This window comes from Emys orbicularis, chromosome 2, assembly GCF_028017835.1.
Source record: "Emys orbicularis isolate rEmyOrb1 chromosome 2, rEmyOrb1.hap1, whole genome shotgun sequence".
Taxonomy (NCBI): domain Eukaryota; kingdom Metazoa; phylum Chordata; order Testudines; family Emydidae; genus Emys; species Emys orbicularis.
The window spans coordinates 218,982,798-219,004,393 of NC_088684.1; the positions used below are offsets into that span (position 1 = coordinate 218,982,798).

General features: G+C 46.9%; 1 protein-coding gene across 1 annotated transcript in view; it reads left to right on the forward strand.

The window, feature by feature from the left end:
- SNRK (SNF related kinase) overlaps positions 1-19,786 on the forward strand; it is an 87,568-nt gene extending 67,782 nt beyond the window's left edge. Inside the window, exons 6-7 of the mRNA XM_065399414.1 lie at positions 12,286-12,420; positions 18,568-19,786. Coding sequence (XP_065255486.1) covers positions 12,286-12,420; positions 18,568-19,786 — 1,354 coding nt within the window. The remainder of the gene's footprint in view (positions 1-12,285; positions 12,421-18,567) is intronic.
- The last annotated feature ends 1,810 nt before the right edge of the window (positions 19,787-21,596 follow it).

Sequence of the window (21,596 nt, forward strand, 5' to 3'; positions counted from 1 at the left end):
CGGTCCCGCAGGAGGACTTCAAGGCGCACCAGGACCTGCTAAAGCGGGTGGCTTCCAACCTCTAGCTGCAGGCCAAGGAGATGGAGGGTCCGTCCGATTCCCTCTTTAACGTCCTGTCTCCCTCGGCACCGGGCCGCGTGGCCCTGCCTCTGCACCAGAGTATTGCCAACATTTCAAACTCCTTGTGGCAAACTCCCGCCTCCTTGGCCCCAATCTCGAAAAAGGCCAATAGGAAATACTTTGTGCCGGCGAAGGACCATGAATACCTGTATTCACACCCGGCACCGAACTCGCTCGTTGTGGAATCGGTAAACCACAGAGAGCGTCAGGGCCAGCCCGCGCCCACCCCAAAAAACAAAGACACCAGGAGACTGGACTCCTTTGGCAGAAAATTTTATTCGTCGGCTAGCTTCCAGCTTTGCGTAGCCAACCACCAGGCCTTACTGAACAGGTACGACTTCAACCTGTGGGAGTCCCTGCCTAAATTTGAGCCCCTTCTCCCGGACTAGGACAGGAAGGACTTCAAGGCTCTGGAAGAGGGGTGGTCATTGGCAAAAGTGGCCCTGCAAGCGGCGTCCGATGCGGCAGCCCGCTCGATGGCTTCTGCGATCACCATGCGCAGGGCGTCGTGGCTCTTGTTGTCCGGGCTGTCGACGGAGGCACAATCACTGATGCAGGACCTCCCGTTCGATGGCAAGGCGCTCTTTGCGGACCAGACGGATGTCAGGCTGCATGGGATGAAAGATTCCCGCACCACCTTGCAGACCTTGGGCCTCTATGTCCCTCCGGCTAAGGACAAGGCCAAGTCGCTTCCTGCGGCTCAGCCTGCGAGGAGCAGATATGAGCCCCCGTACAAAAGGCTCTGCCCCGCAGCCCGGTCCCTCTAATGGCAAGAGGCAGGGGAAGAGGCGGTTTTGACTACCTGCAGGGGGGCACCGGGCCTGTTGCCAGGGAGACCCCCCCCCCCGATTAATCAAGTTTGTGTTCTGCAACTGATTGTTTGCCTTCCTCAGGGCGTGGTCCCGCATAACTTTGGACCAATGGGTCCTCAGTACTATCTCCAAGGGCTACGTGTTGCAGTTCACCTCACCCCCGCCAAATCACCCGCCATCCACGATGGCCCCGGGGGACCTGGAACATGTCCTCCTCTTGTGTCAGGAGGTGGACCGGTTGCTCCACCTAGGGGCGGCGGAAAGGGTACCGGTTCAGTTCCAGGGCAAAGGGTTCTACTCCCGGTACTTCCTGATCTCGAAGGTGAAAGGGGGTCTCAGGCCTATTTTGGACCTGTGCGACCTGAACAGGTTTCTAACCCGTTCCAAGTTCCGCATGGGGTCCCTGGCCTCTAGTATCCCCTCCCTGGACCCGGGGGACTGGTACACGGCCCTGGATCTCCAGGACGCATACTTTCATGTCCATATTTTCGAGGGATACAGACGTTTCCTCTGATTCATGGTGGGGATGGACCACTACCGATTCATGGTGGGGATGGACCACTACCAATTCACGGTCCTCCCCTTTGGCCTATCCACGGCTCCCAGGGTTTTCACGAAATGTACGTCTGTGGTGGCGGCCTACCTCAGGCGGGAGGGCGTACAAATCTTCCCTTACTTGGATGACTGGCTCCTCAAGGGGGAGTCCCGTTTTGAAGTGGAGTCCCATGTAGAGCTGCTCCTCTCGATATGCGCCGATCTAGGCCTGGTCGTAAACAAGACCAAATTGACATTAGTGCCCGTTCAGCACATAGAGTTCATTGGGGCTCTGCTGGACTCCTCCAGGGCCACAGCCTTTCTCCCCCTGGACAGGTTCGAGACCCTAAGGGATCTCATCGCCTCGGTCATGGCCTTCCCGGTGAACACGGCGAAGGCATGTCTTCGGATTCTGGGACACAGGGTGGCGTGCACTTACGTGGTCTGCCATGCCAGGCTCCGTATGAGGCCCCTCCAATTATGGCTGGCCTCCCAGTTCTCCCAAGCTTGGGACGGTCTGGACAAGGTTCTCACGGTCCCGTCCCTGATACTCGCTTCCCTCCTATGGTGGTCCTGCCCGATCAATATGTTGCAAGGGGTTCCCTTCAGGGAGGCCAACCCGTCCATAGACCTGATGTCCGATGCTTTGGACCTGGGCTGGGGAGCCCACACGGGGGACATGTAAACCCAAGGAAAGTGGTCGGACCCGGACTTGCCCCTTCACATAAACGTCAAGGAGCTCAGGGTGGTTTGGTTGGCATGCGTGGCGTTCCTCATGCACCTCCGTGGCAAGGTGGTCAGAGTCCTCACGGACAACACCGCCGCCACGTACTATATCAACAGGCCAGGCGGGACTTGCTCCCTAGCCCTCTGCCAGGAAGCCCTGAACCTAAGGGAGTTCTGTATAGCCCACGATACCTCCCTGAGGGCGGCTCACCTCCCGGGCGTCCGCAATACGTAAGCGGACCGCCTCAGCAGGGTCTTTTCCCCCCAGTACAAGTGGTCGCTCCACTCGGAGATCGCTCACCGGCTCTTCCAAGAGTGGGGAGCTCCCCAGATCGACCTGTTTGCAACCCGTCAGAACCGGCGTTGTTCCCGGTTCTGCTGAGGGGGAGGAGGAGGGGGAGGGGAAGGGGAAGGCACGATCTCCGATGCGTTCCTCCTGAGCTGGTCGGGCCAGGTCCTCTATGCCTTTCCCCCGTTCCCCCTCATCGCCAAGGTCCTTCAGAAGGTGAAAGCGGACAACGCGAGGGAAATTCTCATAGCCCCAGCGTGGGCCCGCCAGCACTGGTACGGGCCCCTCCTACGCCTCCTAGTGGCCCTCCCGAGGGCCCTGCCGCTCTGCCCGGACCTCCTCTCCCAGGACGGGGGGTGCCTCTTCCATCCCAATCTGGCCGCGCTTCACCTTACAGCGTGGCTGCTCCGTGGCTGAATGAGGAGGAGAATCGGTGTTCGGAGCAGGTAAGGCGAGTCCTTCTGGAAAGCAGGAAACCGTCCACGCGTCGGATGTACATGGTGAAGTGGTCCAGGTTCGCCAGGTGGGCGAGTGAGTGGGGAGTGTCCCCTTCCGCCGCACCTCTCCAGTTTATCCTGGACTACCTCTTATCCCTTAGGACCCAGGGACTGGCACCTGCCTCAGTCAGGGTGCACCTGGCGGCCATATCAGCCTTTCACCTGCCGGTGCAAGACCACTTGGTCTTCTCCCACTCGATGATCTCCCGTTTCCTGAAGGGCCTTGACCGTTCGTTCCCGTATGCTAGGCCCCCCGTGCCGCAATGGGACCTCAACCTGGTCTTGTCCCGTCTCACGGGACCCCCCCTTTGAATCCCTGGCCACGTGTTCGTGGTCGCACCTCTCGTGGAAGGTGGCCTTCCTAGTGGCGATCACGTCGGCCCGATGCGTCTCGGAACTCAGGGCCTTAACCTTAGAACCCCCCTATACGGTTTTCCATAGGGCTAAAGTCCAGCTCCGCCCACACCCGAGGTTCCTCCCAAAGGTGGTCTCCGCCTTCCATATGGAGCAGAGCATCTTCCTCCCGGTGCTCTGTCCTAAGCCCCACTCCTCTAATGAGGAACGCCGCCTCCACACGCTCGCTGTGCTTAGGGCGTTGGCTTTGTATCTGGATCGGATTAAACCGTTCGGAAATCCTCTCAACTCTTTATTGCCTCGGCCGAGCTAAGGGACAACCCATCTCCACCCAGCGGCTTTCCCGCTGGATCACCTCGTGCATATGCACGTGTTATGTTTTGGCAGGGATTCCCCCGCCACCAATTGTAAGGGCACACTATACGAGGGCTCAGGCCTCATCAGCTGCCTACGTCGCCCATGTCCCCATCCAGGACATTTGTAGGGCGGCCACGTGGGCCTCAGTTCACACATTTACTTCGCATTATGCGATGGTCTCCCAGTCTAGGGATGACGTCGGGTTCGGCAGGGCGGTACTTTGTCCCGAACCATCGTGAACTCCTACCCACCTCCAACAGATATTGCTTGGAATCACCTACTGTGGAATACACAGGAGCAATCGCTCGAAAAAGAAAGGACAGTTACCTGTTCCATAACTGGCGTTCTTCGAGATGTGTTGCTCCTGTCTATTCCACACCCTGTCCTCCTTCCCCTCTGTCGGAGTTGTCCGGCAAGAAGGAACCGAGGGTGGGGGGAGCCCGTAGCTCCCCATATAGCGCGATTTACAGGCGCCACTCCAGGGGTCGCCATGGTGCTCCCCCTGTACAGGTACTGCTAAGGGAAAAACTTCCGGCACTGGTGCACGTGGCGAGCACGCACACCTACTGTGGAATAGACAGGAGCAACACATCTCGAAGAACGCCAGTTACGGAACAGGTAACTGTCCTTTTTTCTTCCTGTGTTCTTTCTTAAGCCCACGTTAGAACGAATGCTCCACTCCTTGGATGTCAGACGAGCATTAGCCTTCTATATTGAAAGAACAAAACCATTTCGAAAATCAACACAACTCTTCATTGCGATTGTGGAGTGTATGAAGGGGCTTCCAGTCTCGTTCCAAAGGCTCTCTTCTTGGATCACGTCCTATATCCGGGCATGCTATGACTTGGCAAAGATACCTGTCCCCGTGCTGACAGCACACACCATAAGGGCGCAGGCATACTCAGCGGTGTTCCTGGCTCAAGTTCCTATCCAGGACATCTGCAGGGTAGCAATGAGCCACACCTTTACATCGCACTACGCCATTACACAGCAGGCCAGAGATGATGCAGCTTTCGGCAGAGCGGTGCTATAATCAGCGATCCTATAAACTCCGACCCTGTCTCCTAGTTAAAGCTTGGGAGTCACCTGCTTGGAACTGACATGAGCAAGCACTCGAAAAAAAACAGTTACCTGCCTCTCGTCACTGTTGTTCGAGATGTGTTGCCCATGTCCATTCCTATACCCACCCGCCTCCCCTCTGTCAGAGTATCTGGCAAGAAGGAACTGAAGAGGCCGCGGGTCGGCAGGGACCTATATAAGCTGCCATGGAGGCGCAACTCAAGGGGGCTCACAGCGATTCGATGGGTACCGCTGGCATGCACATACCTACTTGGAATGGACATGAGTAACACATCTCAAAGAACAACAATTATGAGAGGTAGGTAACCGTTTTTTCTTTCCCTTTCACACATTGCCAGTAAAATATTTTGTAGGCCAAAGGATGTCCTCTTACATTTCTGAGACCCCAGTGAAAACTGATGGCGTACAGTGTAACTAAAGGCCTCATTTAAAGCCTAATCCAATACCCACTTAAGTCAATGGAAGAGGCTGACTCCAAGTTAATGGAAAGACAAGACTCCTGTTAAATTCACTGAGGCCTTTGAAGATAACACAGATTGCACAAAGGTTAACTGAAGGGAAAATTTGGCCTATAGAATGTTTTAAAGATGATGATGGTGATGGTGATGTGTGAGAAAGGAAGAACACAACTTAACTGCCAGAGCGCACAGTAAATTTTCAGGGCTGGTAGTTAAATAAATACAATCGTTAAAATTGCTTGCCATCTGAGAGGATTTGATAACATTGATGAAGCCGTTGGGTCACTTTTCGGAGTAGAACCACAGTTTAACTGATGGAGTCTGGTGCATTTCTTCAGTCTAGTACTGACCATCTGTTCTACTTCCATTTTTCAGCCAAACAGAGACCAGTTTTAAAATTATGCTGTGTTATGAACCAGTTTCTGACAAGTGAAATTTATGCATGTAACTGGTCAATAGAGTAAATTTGATAGACACGTTTTATTAGATATTTCTAATACTGTATTACAGTTTTAAGGTATTTTTCAATTTTAAAGCTATGTGATGGATGCTGCTATAAAACTTTTGTAGACACTTTTAAATCCTACTTAAATCCAATTTCAGATTTCAAATTTTGATCACAAAAGCAAAATAAAGTATAACTTAGTTATACCACAGGAATTATATACTGGATCTCTACAGAAATGCTTCTATCTAAATCCTAATATTTTTATCAAAATGGCAGTCTTGCCTCACAAGACTTTTTTGTTGTCATCATTAATCTCTGGCGTTCACCCTGCAAATAATCTGTTTTGTGGATTTTTAACTCTGATTGTAAAACTAATAAAATATTACTTTTTACCTTAATGTCTAATTGTAAAACAGTTTAGTTTTTGTTTGTTGACATTTTATATAATTAGCAATATTAAATGTATAATATGCTCACCATTTCAATGTTGGATGGATGAATAGATCCATCCCTCTTTTCCTCCCCACTCTATCATATCATGGCATATTTTGTTGAGAAAAAATAACAATTAGAAATTTCTCAATGTTCAAACTGAGACAGTAGTTATGTTGGTGCTAACAGTCGTGGGAGTGCTAATATAGACAAGCGATCAGCATTTTAAACACCATCTCATTTAGATCTGAGCTTGATAAGTTTATGGAGGGGGTGGTATGGTGAGACCGCCTACAATGGCAGACTGCCAGTAGCAAAAATTCCCAATGGCCAGAGACAGGACACTAGATAGGGAGGGCTCTGAGTTACTACAGAGAATCCTTTCCCACGTGTCTGGCTGGTGGATCTTACCCACATGCTCAGGGTCTAACTGATCGCCATATTGGGATCAGGAAGGAATTTTCCCCCAGGTCAGATAGGCAGAAACCTGGGGTGGGGGTTGCCTGCATCTGCAGCATGGGGCATAGGTCACTTACAGGTTTAAACTAGTGTAAATGGTGAATTCTCTGTAACCTGAAGTCTTTAAACCATGATTTGAGGACTTAAGTAACTTAGCCAGAGGGTAGAGGTCTATTAGAGGAGGAGTGGATGGGTGAGGGTCTGTGGCCTGCAATGTGCAGGAAGTCAAACTAGATGATCATGATGGTCTCTTCTGACCTTCAAGTCTATGAGTCTGAGTCATAAAATTTTATTCATAAAAACAAAATGTCAAGGACTTTCCGGGTATTAAAAAAAGCAAATTTAGGATTTAGAAGCTTTAAATGTTTTATTTCTAAAAATATTTTAAATGTATGCAGTAGCTTCGGAAAGGCCTCTTAAACTTTCAACGGCCATGGGAGACCCCATTATACCCATTATTTTAGATCTTCTGGTAGATTATAGCATCTAGGAAACTCCTTTAGTAACCTTAAAAGCTCAATTTTGTTGCAAGTTTGCTATGACAACACTGAGGGTATGTCTACACTACGAGAGTAGTTCGATTTTACTTAAATCGAATTAGTGGAACCGATATTACAAAGTCGAACGTGTGTATCCACACTAAGAACAGTAATTCGACTTTGTGAGTCCACACTAACGGGGCAAGCGTCGACATTGGAAGCGGTGCACTGTGGGCAGCTATCCCACAGTTCCCACAGTCCCCGCTGCCCATTGGAATTCTGGGTCGAGCCCCGAATGCCTGCTGGGGAAAAAAATGTGTCGAGGGTGGTTTTGGGTAACTGTCGTCATTCAACCGTCACTCCCGCCCTCCCTCCCTGAAAGCGCCGGCGGGCAATCAGTTCGCACACTTTTCTGGTGAGTGACAGCGCGGACGCCACAGCACTGCGAGCATGGAGCCCGCTGCGACCATCGCTGCAGTTATGGCCGTTGTCAACACCTCGCACCTTATCATCCACCTTTTTCAGAGGCAGATGCTGAGAAATCGGGCGAGGAGGCTACGGCAGCGTGGTGAGGACATTAAGTCTGAGAGTGGCACAGACCTCTCGCAAAGCACGGGACCCCGCGCCATGGACATCATGGTGGCAATGAGTCATGTTGATGCTGTGGAACGGCGATTCTGGGCCCGGGAAACAAGCACAGACTGGTGGGACCGCGTAGTGCTGCAGGTCTGGGATGAATCACAGTGGCTGCGAAACTTTCGCATGCGTAAGGGAACTTTCCTTGAACTTCGTGAGTTGCTGTCCCCTGCCCTGAAGCGCAAGGACACCCGGATGCGAGCAGCCCTGACTGTCCAGAAGCGAGTAGCCATAGCCCTCTGGAAGCTTGCAAAGCCAGACAGCTACCGGTCAGTCGCGAACCACTTTGGCGTGGGCAAATCTACCGTGGGGGTTGCTGTGATGCAAGTAGCCAACGCAATTGTTGAGCTACTGCTCTCAAAGGTAGTGACCCTGGGAAACGTGCAGGTCATCATAGATGGCTTCACCGCGATGGGATTCCCAAACTGCGGTGGGGCTATAGATGGAACTCACATCCCTATCCTGGGACCGGAGCACCAGGCCAGCCAGTACATTAACAGAAAGGGCTACTTTTCAATGGTGCTGCAAGCACTGGTGGACCATAGGGGACGTTTTACCAACATCAACGTCGGATGGCCGGGCAAGGTTCATGACGCTCGTGTTTTCAGGAACTCTGGTCTGTTTAGACGGCTGCAGGAAGGTATTTACTTCCCGGACCACAAAATAACTCTTGGGGATGTGGAGCTGCCTATAGTGATCCTCGGGGACCCAGCCTACCCGCTAATGCCCTGGCTCATGAAGCCCTATACAGGCTCCCTGGACAGTGAAAAACAACTCTTCAACTACTGGCTGAGCAAGTGCAGAATGGTGGTGGAGTGTGCTTTTGGATGTCTCAAGGGGAGATGGAGAAGCTTACTGACTCGCTCTGATCTCAGCGAAACCAATATCCCCATTGTTATTGCAGCTTGCTGTGTGCTCCACAGTCTCTGTGAGAGCAAGGGGGAGACGTTTATAGTGGGGTGGGAGGTTGAGGCACATCGCCTGGCTGCTGATTACACCCAGCCAGACAGCCAGGCGATTAGAAGAGCCCAGCGGGACGCGCTGTGCATCCGGGAGGCTTTGAAAGCTAGGTTCCACAGTGAGCAGGGTAACCTGTGACTATTAAGTTTGTTTAAAGAGAAGCTGAACCTGACCCTGTTTCTTTACCCACTTAATGTTGACTATCCTCTCCGGTTACATACCCCCTTCACCCCGTTGCCCCCCTTCCAACACACCTTTAAAAATAAAATAAATGGAACTTTGTTCATTAACACTGTTTTCTTTATTAAGGGTTTCATGGTAAAGGGTTGAAACTGGGACGCAGACTGTGGTGGGGAGCGGGTGTAGTGATGGAAAGGACGCTTCTAAACTTGAGGAATGACAGGCTCCTGCTCCTAGAGCGGTCCGCAGTGGTGGACTGGTTGTTTCAACGGAGCCTGCCACCCCTCCTTTTCGGGACTCTGTGTGTGGGGGCTATGTGACTTTGTGGCGGGGGAGGACGGTTACAGATCCCCTGCTGCGTGGCTCTGTCATCCAGGCTAAGGACCGCTGCATAAGATCTGTAACCGCCCTCCCCCGCCACAAACTCACATAGCCCCCCCACACAGAACATGAAAACCACCTCCCAGACTGACAAGGGTGCCTAGTGACTGCAATGTGTGTGTGACCTGCTGCTGAACCTGCCCCCGTGTCTGTACCCTGGTAAAGGTGACTGTCCTCTCCAATTACCAACCCCCTTTCCCCCCTTGAGACACACTCTCCTCTAAAAGAACCTGACGGAAACAGTAATTAACAGAAACGTATTTTTTATTAACAACTACACAGTTAGGGGATGACACTGGGACGGGGGCTTGGGTGAGGTGCTTTTGGAGTGAAGGAAAGGACTTATCAAAACTTTGGGAGTGAGAGCCGTCTGGTACTTGAGCAGTCTGCAGGGGTGGAGTGACTGTTTTCACGGCCCCTGCCGCCCTTCCTTCTTGGGACTTTGGGTGAGGGGGGGCTGGGACTTTGTGGCGGGGGAGGGCGGTTAGAGAGAGACTGCAGCGGGGCTCTGTCCTCCTGCCTCCGGTCCTGCAGAACATCTACAAGGCGCCGGAGCGTGTCCATTTGCTCTCTCATTAGTCCAAGCAGCGTTTGAGTCGCCTGCTGGTCTTCCTGCCGCCACCAGTCCTCCCGTTCGCTGTGTGATCGCTGGTATTGCGACATGTTCTCCCTACACTGGGTCTGCTGTGCCGCCTCGGCTTGGGAGCAGCCCATAAGTTCGGAGAACATCTCGTCCCGTGTCCTTCTCTTTCGGCGCCTAATCTGCGCCAGCCTCTGGGAGGGGGATGCCGGGGTAGGTCGGGAGACACTCGCAGCTGTGGGATGGGAAAAAGGGAGTGAATTCCTCACAACGATACATTTTTGTGAATAATGAACATAGTCTTTCTCTGTGAACAAGACCATGCACAGCACCTATCACATGCGCACTCAGGAAAAGGTCGAATTTTCGGCCTTCCCATTCAGTGCCTGGGGTCTTGGAGTACAGATCACACAAGCGGGGCAGGACAGCGGAATTCGGGTAGCAGGCGGACATGGTAAGCCGTAGACTTTTGGCTGCTGAAAGCTTAATTTATAGCAGTGCCCTCCTTTCACGTTCAAAGCAATGCCCCTAGCGTTGGCCAGTTCCTGCTGCCGGCAATCCGACCAGCATGAACTCTGCCCCTGTCCCACCCCTCTCGCGGCTGTCCCCGGGAAAGATCCCTGTATGCTGCCCCTGTCCCGCCTCCACCGCGTGGCTGTAAACCGCCGGTCACACTTATGTAAAGGAACAGGCAATCAGTCCCAATACTAACATTCCCCTAATTTAAAGCAGGTCACCATGAGTGATATCACTCTGATGAGGATCTCGGACACAGAGAAAGACCACATGCTGCGTGAATGCCAGCAAAAACCAGGGCCGTATGCAGCCATGCTGTGCGAGGCACTGATCCCGGAGTACTTGCTGCTAGCCTGGCGCGGAAAAGTTTCCTACCATGGAGGACGCAATAAGGCCGCTCTCCCCAGGAATCTAATGCAAAGGCTTTCAAATTACCTCCAGGAGAGCTTCGTGGAGATGTCCCAGGAGGATTTCTGCTCTATCCCCGGACATATTGACACAATTTTCCAGTAGCTGCACTGGCAAGGACTAAAAAGTAAAGCGCCTAGGGCAAAGAAATCATGAAAAACCCATTGTTAATATTCCATTCCTGTTCTGATCAAAATAAATGTTTACATGTTTAAAACACTTACCGACTGATCCTTCCCTTGATTCAGGGTCAGGGTTAACGCCTTGGGACGGTTGGTAGGGGATCTCCGTGAGGGTGATGAAGAGATCCTGGCTGTCGGGGAAATCAGCGTTGTATGCGCTGTCGACTGCCTCGTCCTCCTCATCTCCTTCCTCATCTTCCCCGTCCGCGAACATCTCTGAGGAAGCGGCCGTCGACAATACCCCATCGTCAGAGTCCACGGTCAGTGGCGGGGTAGTGGTGGCGGCTGCACCTAGGATGGAATGCAGTACCTCGTAGAAACGGGATGTCTGGGGCTGGGATCCAGAGTGTCCGTTTGCCTCTTTGGTCTTCTGGTAGCCTTGTCTCAGGTCCTTGATTTTCACGCGGCACTGCGTTGCATCCCGGCTGTATCCTCTCTCCGTCATGGCTTTGGAGATCTTCTCGTAGATCTTCGCATTCCGTTTTTTCGATCGCAGCTCCTAAAGCACGGACTCATCGCCCCACACAGCGATCAGGTCCAAGACTTCCCGATCAGTCCATGCTGGGGCCCTCTTTCTATTCTGCGATTGCATGGTCACCTCTGCTAGAGAGCTCTGCATCGTTGCCAGTGCTGCTGAGCTCGCCACGATGTCCAAACAGGAAATGAGATTCAAACTGGCCAGACAGGAAAAGGAATTCAAATTTTCCCGGGGCTTTTCCTGTGTGGCTGGTCAGAGCATCCGAGCTCGGACTGCTGTCCAGAGCGTCAACAGAGTGGTGCACTGTGGGATAGCTCCTGGAGCTATTAGCGTCGAATTCCATCCACACCTACCCTAATTCGACATGGCCATGTCGAATTTAGCGCTACTCTCCTCGTCGGGGAGGAGTACAGAAATCGATTTAAAGAGACCTCTATGTCGAACTAAATAGCTTCGTTGTGTGGACGGGTGCAGGGTTAATTCGATGTAACGCTGCTAAATTCGACATAACCTCCTAGTGTAGACCAGGCCTGAGGGAATGTGAGATTTTGCTCCAACTGCTTCAAAACTAAATGTTTCCACTTCACCTCAGCATTTGTCTGTCAGTAGGAGAGGCCATTATCGGAACACAAACTCATATTTGATTGTTGTTATTGCTTAAATATGTGTAACAAAGGAAAACTTATTTAGCCTTTGGATGCTTTCCTAAATATATCCAAATCTAATTATTGAACTTGCCATATTTGGTTGCCCAGATTCTAATAAACCAAAAGCCATGTTTCAAGATGTCAAAAATACTAATTTCTATTTTCAGGAACTTTTTTTTCTGTGTGAAGCACTCTAAGTTGTGTCGGCTATGTGTCCAGTTTTAGAAAATCATTGATGTGTGATATGTTCCATTTTTCTTTGTTTCCCTTAGGGCCCTGGAAACTAACAAATACAATCACATCACTGCTACTTACTTCTTACTAGCTGAGAGGATTCTGAGAGAGAAACAGGAGAAAGAAATTCAAACCAGATCTGCAAGCCCTAGCAACATCAAAGCTCAGTTCAGGTGAGAATTTAGACACTTCAGTGATTCAGTCAATTTAATCAGAATGTTTTGAAATTCCAAGATAATTTTGTTTAAAAAAAAATAAATAGAAGAATATTCTTTCATTGCTTGTTCCAAATGTCTTGGGAGAAGTGCAGCTGAAATATAAACAAGCTTCAGAATAGATGTTCATATCTTCCATGGGAAGGTCATGTTCAGAGTGTCATACCTGTATTAGGTCTGATAGAGAAACGATTTGGTATGATTTCCTTCTGTTGGTGGTGTTTACACTTGATTAAATTCCACTTTGTAAAAACTATTCTGATGGTGTAATTTCCTAATTGCACTCCAGTGCTGATGGGGATCTGTCATAAAGGAAAAGCTGAACTGATGTTTACATAAGGATTTAATTGTCAGGTTGTGTTCTGGGCTTCAGTAAATCTAGGTTAATTCAAGTACTTCTCAGGATGAAGCCCTTAAAAAGGTTTGAGATTTTTTTAAAAATAAGTTAGATGTATTTATTGATTAAGGAAACGTGGAAATGGCTGTCTTCAATCTACTTGATTTATTTCTTAGCTAAACTGATTTTTAGTAATAAAAATGTTTTCAACATAGATCAGTAAGTTTAGTTTATCTGTCAGTGTCTCTCAACGACTGTTCCGTGGACAGGTGCTGGTCCCTGAGATTTACGTGACACAGTTTAGGAAGGCAGCAAGCCAGTCCCTGATATCAAAAAGGTTGAGAAACACTGATCTATATAATCCTCTTAAAAATTACTCCTGGAGGGATTCTGCGGGACTGCGTGCTTGCAGAAAACAGTCTCTCTCCCCCCACCCCCTCAGATTTCCTTCTTTTCCCTGCAGAAAATGGCAGGGAGGCAAAGGGAAGCCACGTAGGGGTGGGGGCGTGACCGTGTGCAGTTTTTTTGGGGGGGAGGTTATGGGAGAGATGAGGCATGGGGGGGTACACAGGGTTATGTACCACTGTCCCCTCCCCCCTTTCTGCAAACGCAGAGCTGCCCAGCTCGGAGGCTGTGTCTTGGGCTCCGCTGACTTTGCAGCTGAACACAGCCTCCTGGGGCTTAGTGCCAGTTGGGCTCTCCTTCTGTGTGCTGGGAGCCTTCCTATTTTCTGTGGAACAGTGAGTGCCGGCAGTGGGGCCGGATAAGGGGGTGGAGGGTCAGGGGGAAAGAGGCAGTGGGGAAGGAGGAGGGGTGGAATAGGGCAGGGGGAGGGGAATGTGGCAGCGAGGGAAGGGGGATGGAGAAGAAAAGGGGATAGGGGAATCAAGGGGGAAGCGGGAGCCCGGCATGCGGCGTCCCCTCGCCAGCAGCTGGGGCTCCCCTGTTAAGCAGGCCCATCGAACCCTCACCCTGACAAGCCCTAACCCCTACACCTGGACCCCTCCGACAAGCCCCCCAACCCCACTAAGCCCCAACCAGCTGCACCTGGACCCCCACCCCTTCAAGCCCCATTCCCCTGAACCTGGACCCCCCACTGAGCCTAACCACGATCCCCTGGATCCCCTGCAGAGTCCCATTGCCCCTGCACCCGGAACCCCACAACAAGCCCCTGTGCATCCAGATCTCCCACTGAGCTGCCTGCAGCTAGGTTGCCCTACACAGAAACCTTTCACCGCACACCTGGATCCCCCCACACTTGGATCCTGCTGGACTGAGCCTGCCCAGCCATGCCTTGCACTGTGTCAGGGTCAGGTGCAGCCTCACTGCCGAGTCCCTGTACTGGGAGAGGTGGGGACTTGAGGGTGATCTCCCACCTCAATGCAGCCAGTGGCCTTTGCTCTCCACTGCCATGCTGGAACCACATTTATTTATTGACAAATAAAATTTGAAAAATTTTGCAGAATTTAAAAAAATTGTACGCTTAATTTTTTGGTGCAGAATTCCCTCAGGGGTAAAAAATGTAGTAACAGTCAGCAAGGCTCCTGAAATCTGTGGTAGCTCCATCTCATGTGGCAAAGATAGGAGAAATCTGCTTCTGCTTTTGTGTATATAGCTGGTATCGGTTTGTTCACCCAGCCTGCCATTTGCTGCAGACCTTCAAGTAACCTGAAAGCCTTTAATTCTTCTGCATTTTCAAGTTTAGGTTCAAATTCATGCTGAAGAAAGAAACGGAGAGGATTTTAGTGTGAACGTGATGAATTGAAAGTTTCCGCTATATTTAAAATGTTCAGTGGGTTCAGAGGGCTAAGCTCTGAGTTTTGTTTGGTGGCGTTAACATGTTGAGTGAGATTTAAGCAGCAAGCCTGCTGCTATTAGGTTCTCTGAGCAAGGATCTGTTGACTTTGAGAATCATCTTTGAGTTATTGCCCTGTCTTGATTATCATTTTTGGAAAGATTATGGAGGTTGTGCTGAGGTAGTTCCATCAATATTTGTATTCTTTAAATCTTTGGTTTCCTCCCTTCCCCAGTGACTGTGTCTTTAAGGCTGAGGTATAGTAGAGAGTGGTGGTAGTTAACCTCCTTCCAGTGATGGATGAAAATCAGGTGCCTGTGCTGATTCTTTTTGATCTGTTGCCTGCCTTCAGAATTGTTAACCCAGGTCTGGACTCTAGTGGGTGGAAATGAAGATCTGCTGAGAGTCTCCATACTTTTATTTCCAAGGATGGTATTGGGCAATTGCTCTTCTGTTCCAAGGGTTTTCTCATGCAGGATTCCATTTTGTCAACATATATAGGGAGTCATTAGGAAGAACAATGGGGAGATGTGGGTTGTGATATCTTTCCATTTTATATCCCTATTTCATTGAAGCCAACTGGTGCAGTTGAGGGCTAATTAACTGAGACTCAACCCATACAAGCCTGAAATTGCTGTAGAGTGGGAGATACATTTGAAGAACTAGTTAACACTAGTTCAGTTCCCTTGGCTGGAGGAGTTTGCTTGCTGTTTCTGATCTAGCTTTACAGTTTTGGTGGCCTTACACGCTGTATGCAGCTTCTTCCAAAGCCCATTTGACAACTTCAGTTAGTTCACTTACTGAGCTCACTTAGTGGTCTTTGCTGCAGGAAACATGCTTGTACTGCATGGGCTGCACTGGCTGGCAGTTTATTGCTGCATGCAGTTAAGTGTTCATTTTTATCTTGCTGCTGAAGAGATTACTTCTCTCCTACTGTGGTACCTTGGCCTTTCATTCTGACACTCCCAGGATACCCTGTTCTTATTTTACATGAACTAAGATGAAAGAATCTGTGCATTTTTCAAAATAAATCCAAATAGAATACTCAAATTTTTCAGTGTTTACTGTTAGAACAGTCAAAAAAACATAGCACCATAAACTGAAAACCCTGAATATGCCTTCAAATGACAGATGTTTTTAAAAGATTAAGTTTTTATAGCACTGACTTTCAGACCTCCCAACAGTCCTGGTTTTTGCAGGACCGTCCTGCAAAACCCCTGTCCCAGTTGAAGCGGCTCTTGTCCTTTGGGGCTGATGGGGTTTGGTTTCCTGCTCCAGGCGTTGCAACCTGGCCGTGGCACATGGGGTTGCAGTACCACTCACTCAGATTTGCCCTGGCCATATTTCTCTTTCTCTCCCCGCCCCCCCATCAGTGGGGCCAGGCCAACCCTGGAGAGGGGAATTGAGCCCAGCCAGCCCCATGGAACGGGACCGCTGTGGGATGACTTATTACTGTTTCATTTATCAGTTTGTTCCAAAACTTTCTGCACATCTACCAATGTGATATATGCCATCATGTGCTAGCAATGCTCCTCTGCCATGTACATTGGCCAAATTGGACAGTCTCTACTCAAAAGAATAAATGGACACAAATCTGACATCAGGAATTATAACCTCAAAATCCAGTAGGAGAACACTTCAACCTCTCTGGTCACTCAATAAGAGACCTCAAAGTGGCAATTCTTTAACAAAAACCTTCAAAAACAGACTCCAACGTGAATCTGCAGAACTGGAATTTTAATTTGCAAACTGGATACCATCAGATTAGGGCTGAATAAAGACTGGGAGTGGTTGGGTCATTACAAAACCTAAACTTAATTTCTCCAATACTAATTTCTCCCTACTGTTACTCACACCTTCTTGTCAACTGTCTGTAATGGGCCACTCTCTTACCACTTCAAAAGTTATTTTTCCTCCCTTGGTATCCTGCTGTTAATTGATTTATCTCATGAGACTGACCTCACACTTGGTAAAGCAACCCTCATCCTTTCATGTATTTATACCTGCTACTGTATTTTTCACTTCATACATCTGATGAATTGGGTTCTAGCCCACGAAAGCTTATGCCCAAATAAATTTGTTAGTCTCTAAGGTGCCACCAAGGACTCCTTGGTTTTTTTTAATTTTTTGCTGATTCAGTGGTAGCCGTGTTAGTCTGTAACAATCTGAGACATTTCCTCAACTTTGTCACCTAAAATGAATGGCTTAGGTGTAGGAATCTCCCTCAGATCGTCTGCAGTGAGGACCGATGCAGAGAATTCATTTAGCTTCTCCGCCATGGCCTTGTCTTCCTTGAATGCTCCTTTAGCACCTTGATCGTTCAGTGCTAAAGGAGCAAACTGATTGTTTGGGAGGCTTCCTGTTTCTGATGTACTTAAAAAAAACAAACTGCTGTTAGTTTTTGTGTCTTCTTATAGTTGCGCTTCAAATTCTTTTTTGGCCAGAAAAAACTTTTACACTTGACTTGCCAGAATTTATGCTCCTCTGTATTTTCCTCAGTAGGATTTGACTTTCAATTTTTACAAGATGTCTTGTTGTGTCAAACTGCCTCTTTTACTCTTGTTTAGCATGATGGCATTTTTTGACGTTCTTACTGTTTTGTTTTTTTATTTGGGGTATACATTTAGTTTGAGCCTCTTTTTTAAAGTTTCTGTGCAGTTTGCAGGTATTTCACTCTTGTGACTCTTCTATGGTACTGTGATTAAATTAAGATTTTTACTCTATTTGACTCTTTGTTCTCTTTCAGATATAGTGCCATTCCCCCACCAGCGTAACCTTCTCTGTCATTCCTATATATTTTGTACCCTGGTATTACTGTGTTTCATTGATTATCTTTGTTCCACCAAGTTTCTGTGATGTCAATTATATCAGTATCCTAAGTTCACCGATCTTAATATTTATCTACCTTCATGGGATGTAATTGAATGGGACTCTTTTTGTTGTTGACTGTTTCTATTCAGTTCCTACCTGGACTTTATCAACTTCTATCCTCTCTTCTTTACTGTGATTTGGAGTAACCCCTTTAATAAATACTCCTCTAATGGATGTGTCTGTCCTGACCGTGTGCTCCTCTGCGCCTGTTAGCTTCGCCCAACCTTTAGTTGAAAAACTCTTCTGCAACCTTTTAAAGTGTCACTTCTTTCATAACTGCTTTGATTTGAGGTTTGTGCTGAATACAGTCGTATTACATTCAAAGTTCCATTCACTTACAGATAAAATGTCTTTGAAAGTATCATGTTTTATTTGGTGCCTGGACTCATATGACTTGTTGGTTGAATATTGAAATGACTAGCAGAAATTGATTTAGACAATGGCAGTACATCAACTGTGTTACAGCTTAAATTCTAAGGTAAAAAATTTCTAATCAGCTGTATTCATATACTTTAAGTAAAGGCAATTTTGTAAAAGCAAACTTAGACCATATGTTCAGAAAAAGAGACTGTGACATTTGAAAATGTCATTTTTTTCTGAACGAATGGTTTAAAATATGTGAATGAAAAGACGAAAACTATCAATGTGTCTGAGCAAATATGGCTTTTATGTTGTTGTTTGAAAACTGGGAAGAATGAAAAAGCTCCAGATTAACCTTGTCTACAATACCGTCATCCTTAGATTGTGTTTGAAAAGCTCCAAGAATAGGACTCTCCCTGTTTAGTCCCTACTGATTCTAGACCTCCCACAAACCATTTGCTTTAGTGTTTTCTGTGACTTTGAAGAAAGTTTTTTTCAATTTGTTTTCTGAGAGCTGTCATGGATTTTTCAGATCTCTAAATTGGCAGCAACCAACTTAAATTATACTTATCAGTTTTCTTTAAAATTGATATTTATAAATTGTACTGGCTTGCCAAGTAGGATAACTGCTGTGGCCTTTATGATCTCTATATACTGTAAAGATTTTATATTGTGTATTCTTAAGCTGTCAATCAAATCTAATTTTACTCCTTTTTTCCCCCCTTCTCAATCTCTTACCTAGGCAATCATGGCCAACAAAAATCGATGTACCCCAGGACCTGGAGGATGACCTTACAGCTTCTCCTCTCTCCCATGCAACTGTTCCTCAGTCTCCAGCTCGCACTGCTGAAAATGTTCTTAATGGTCACAGAAGTAAGGCACTTGGCGATTCAGCAAAGAAAGAGGATATCCCTGAATTAGCTGGGCCAGCACTTTCAGTGGTTCCTTCAGTGAGCTTAAAACCCACTACTAGTGGGCGGAAGTGCTTGTTTAGAGTAGAAGAAGATGAAGAGGAAGATGAAGAAGATAAGAAACCCATTTCTCTTTCAACTCAAGTTGTTTTGCGCCGCAAGCCTTCAGTTACAAATCGTCTCACTTCCAGGAAGAGTGCACCAGTCCTCAATCAAATCTTTGAGGAAGGGGAGTCTGATGATGAGTTTGACATGGATGAGAACTTACCCCCAAAGCTTAGCAGGTTAAAAATGAATATTGCTTCACCTAGCACAGTGCATAAGCGCTACCACAGAAGGAAAAGCCAGGGTCGGGGGTCTAGTTGCAGTAGCTCAGAAACTAGTGATGACGACTCAGAAAGTAGGAGACGGCTAGATAAAGATAGTGGGTTTACATACTCCTGGCATAGACGGGATAGTAGTGAAGGGCCACCTGGAAACCAAGGAGATGGTGGTGGACAGAGCAAACCAAGCAATGGAAATGGAGGCGTAGACAAAACAAGCCCTAGTGATAACAACAAAAGTGGGGGAAGTCCCTCCACGGGCTCCGGTGGTAGCACTAATAACACTTCAGGTTCTACTCGTAGATGTGCTGGATCTGGAAACTCAATGCAGTTATCTTCTAGAAGTGCAGGGGACCTTGTTGAAAGCCTAAAATTGATGAGCCTTTGCTTAGGTTCCCAGATTCATGGCAGCACTAAATACATTATTGATCCTCAAAACAATCTGTCATTTTCCAGTGTGAAAGTGCAAGAGAAATCAATGTGGAAAATGTGCATAAGTTCTAGTGGGAGTGCAAACCCAGCTTCATCTTTGGGCAGCATAAAATTCTTTTCTGACCACATGTCAGACACAGCAAATGAGTTGGAACGGATAAAGAGTAAGAACTTGAAAAATAACGTGCTACAACTACCTCTCTGTGAAAAGACTATATCTGTGAATATTCAGCGGAACCCCAAGGAGGGACTGCTGTGTACCTCCAGTCAAACTAGTTGTTGTCATGTCATTTGACAATGACCTGACTTAATAGCTCAATCTACTTGACAACACCATTCTTCCTGTTCAGAGCTGTGAACACCTTATTTCAATGAACCCCATTTTTTGTCTTAATATTTTAAAGTGGGCTTTATGAGCAGTTATTTATTACATTTTAATTTTGTGTTTGCTTGATGGTATGACAATGCATGGTCTTTGTGCATGCTGCTAGCCAATACATCTTTCTTTCCCAACATAATAGACTATTTTATTGTGTAATTTTTACACGTATAATTTTACTATGGAAGATCTGGATTAAATTAAAATGTATATCTGGATCCTAGTGTAAATGTAGCACTTGGAAATTTCATATTCTGCACTTAAACTAGAGAGAGAGAGAGAGAGAGAAGCTTTTGTTTGCTTGCGAAATGTTAATTCTTGTTCTGACCTTCTGTGATATCTAAAATATGTGATATGTGGCATACTTCTGTGTGTCTGAAACAGAACCAAAGCAATAATGTTTTGATGCTGAAAACTCCTCAGGGAGCTTTCACATGTTCCAAGGCTTGTACAAAGCAAAGATGCACTGAAAATTAGTGATCTTAAACTATGATTTTAAACCCACACCTATTTGTCTTAAGCTATATGGTTAAAGTTGTGGCTCAAAATCAAACTGAAAAGATCTTGTTTTCCTATAGGCAAGATTTTTTAAAAAGCAACTAGATTTGTAAGGCAGCTTTTTCCCATAGAAATATGTTAATATTACAAGCAGACAATCTTCTTTTTTAATATAACAAAGGTAAATTATAATGTCTACTTCTGAGTTTTTACATTCTAACTGAAAATAAATAGTTTGTATACATTATCTCCGTTATTAGTAGTATATCATGACAATTACCTTAAATATTTTAGCATTTCTTATTCTAAGTGTGACTCTTAGATCTCAAAATGCAATAAAGAATGGAAAATGTTTAAATAATTGGATGCAAATTTAAATTAATCAGTATTATTGTCTGATAAAAATTTTCCTCATCATTAGACTTTTGGGCTTTTGTCAGGACTTAATATGTTGTGTTGTCTCCTGTATTTACTCTGTTCTGTTAATTTCCCTCAATAATCTTGTTTTCTATTAAAATCAAGTCCAATATTTACAAAAACTATAAATTGGCACATAAGAAAATATCCTTCCACATTCTTTAAAGCTATTAGTTTTTCCATTTTGTGTCCCCATTGCCATTGAAATAATGGCAAATTCGTGCTTTAGAATATTTCTGTACAAAAGATTACTTTTGACCAGATGAACTAACTTTTGTGGAATTTTATTATCTAGAATAAAATATATTGCAGATTCCTAATTTTGGGAAGGGCAAGAATGTTTTATTTTTTCATGCTGTGCACTGGGTCTTCAAAGCAATGCTAGTAAAAATTGGTGGTATTATGTAGCAGCACCCCAGCCAGACATTGAATGTCTGAAAGGAGTTTACACTGTTTAGCATATTGTAACATTTACAAAATGGTCAAATAAAATGCATTTCATGTACACCGTAGAGCGAGTAGAGCACCAAAGAACTGCATTACATTTGGTCATCATTTCTGTAGTTCACACTGGCTTTTCTTAATTAGTATGATACAGTTTATTAGGACAATCTACATTGCACAGGATACTTTTACTGTCTAGCCTAGCTAGGGATTATACATTCTGCTCCCTAAAAAAAAAAAAAAACAAGTGATAAACATTTTACTTTATGGAACTTTTCAGTTTTAAGCTACAGTTGCAGTTCAGTCAGTGTGAGATTTATAAATTGAAAGCTACAAGAAGAGATGTGTGGGTGAAGCCATAGAACAC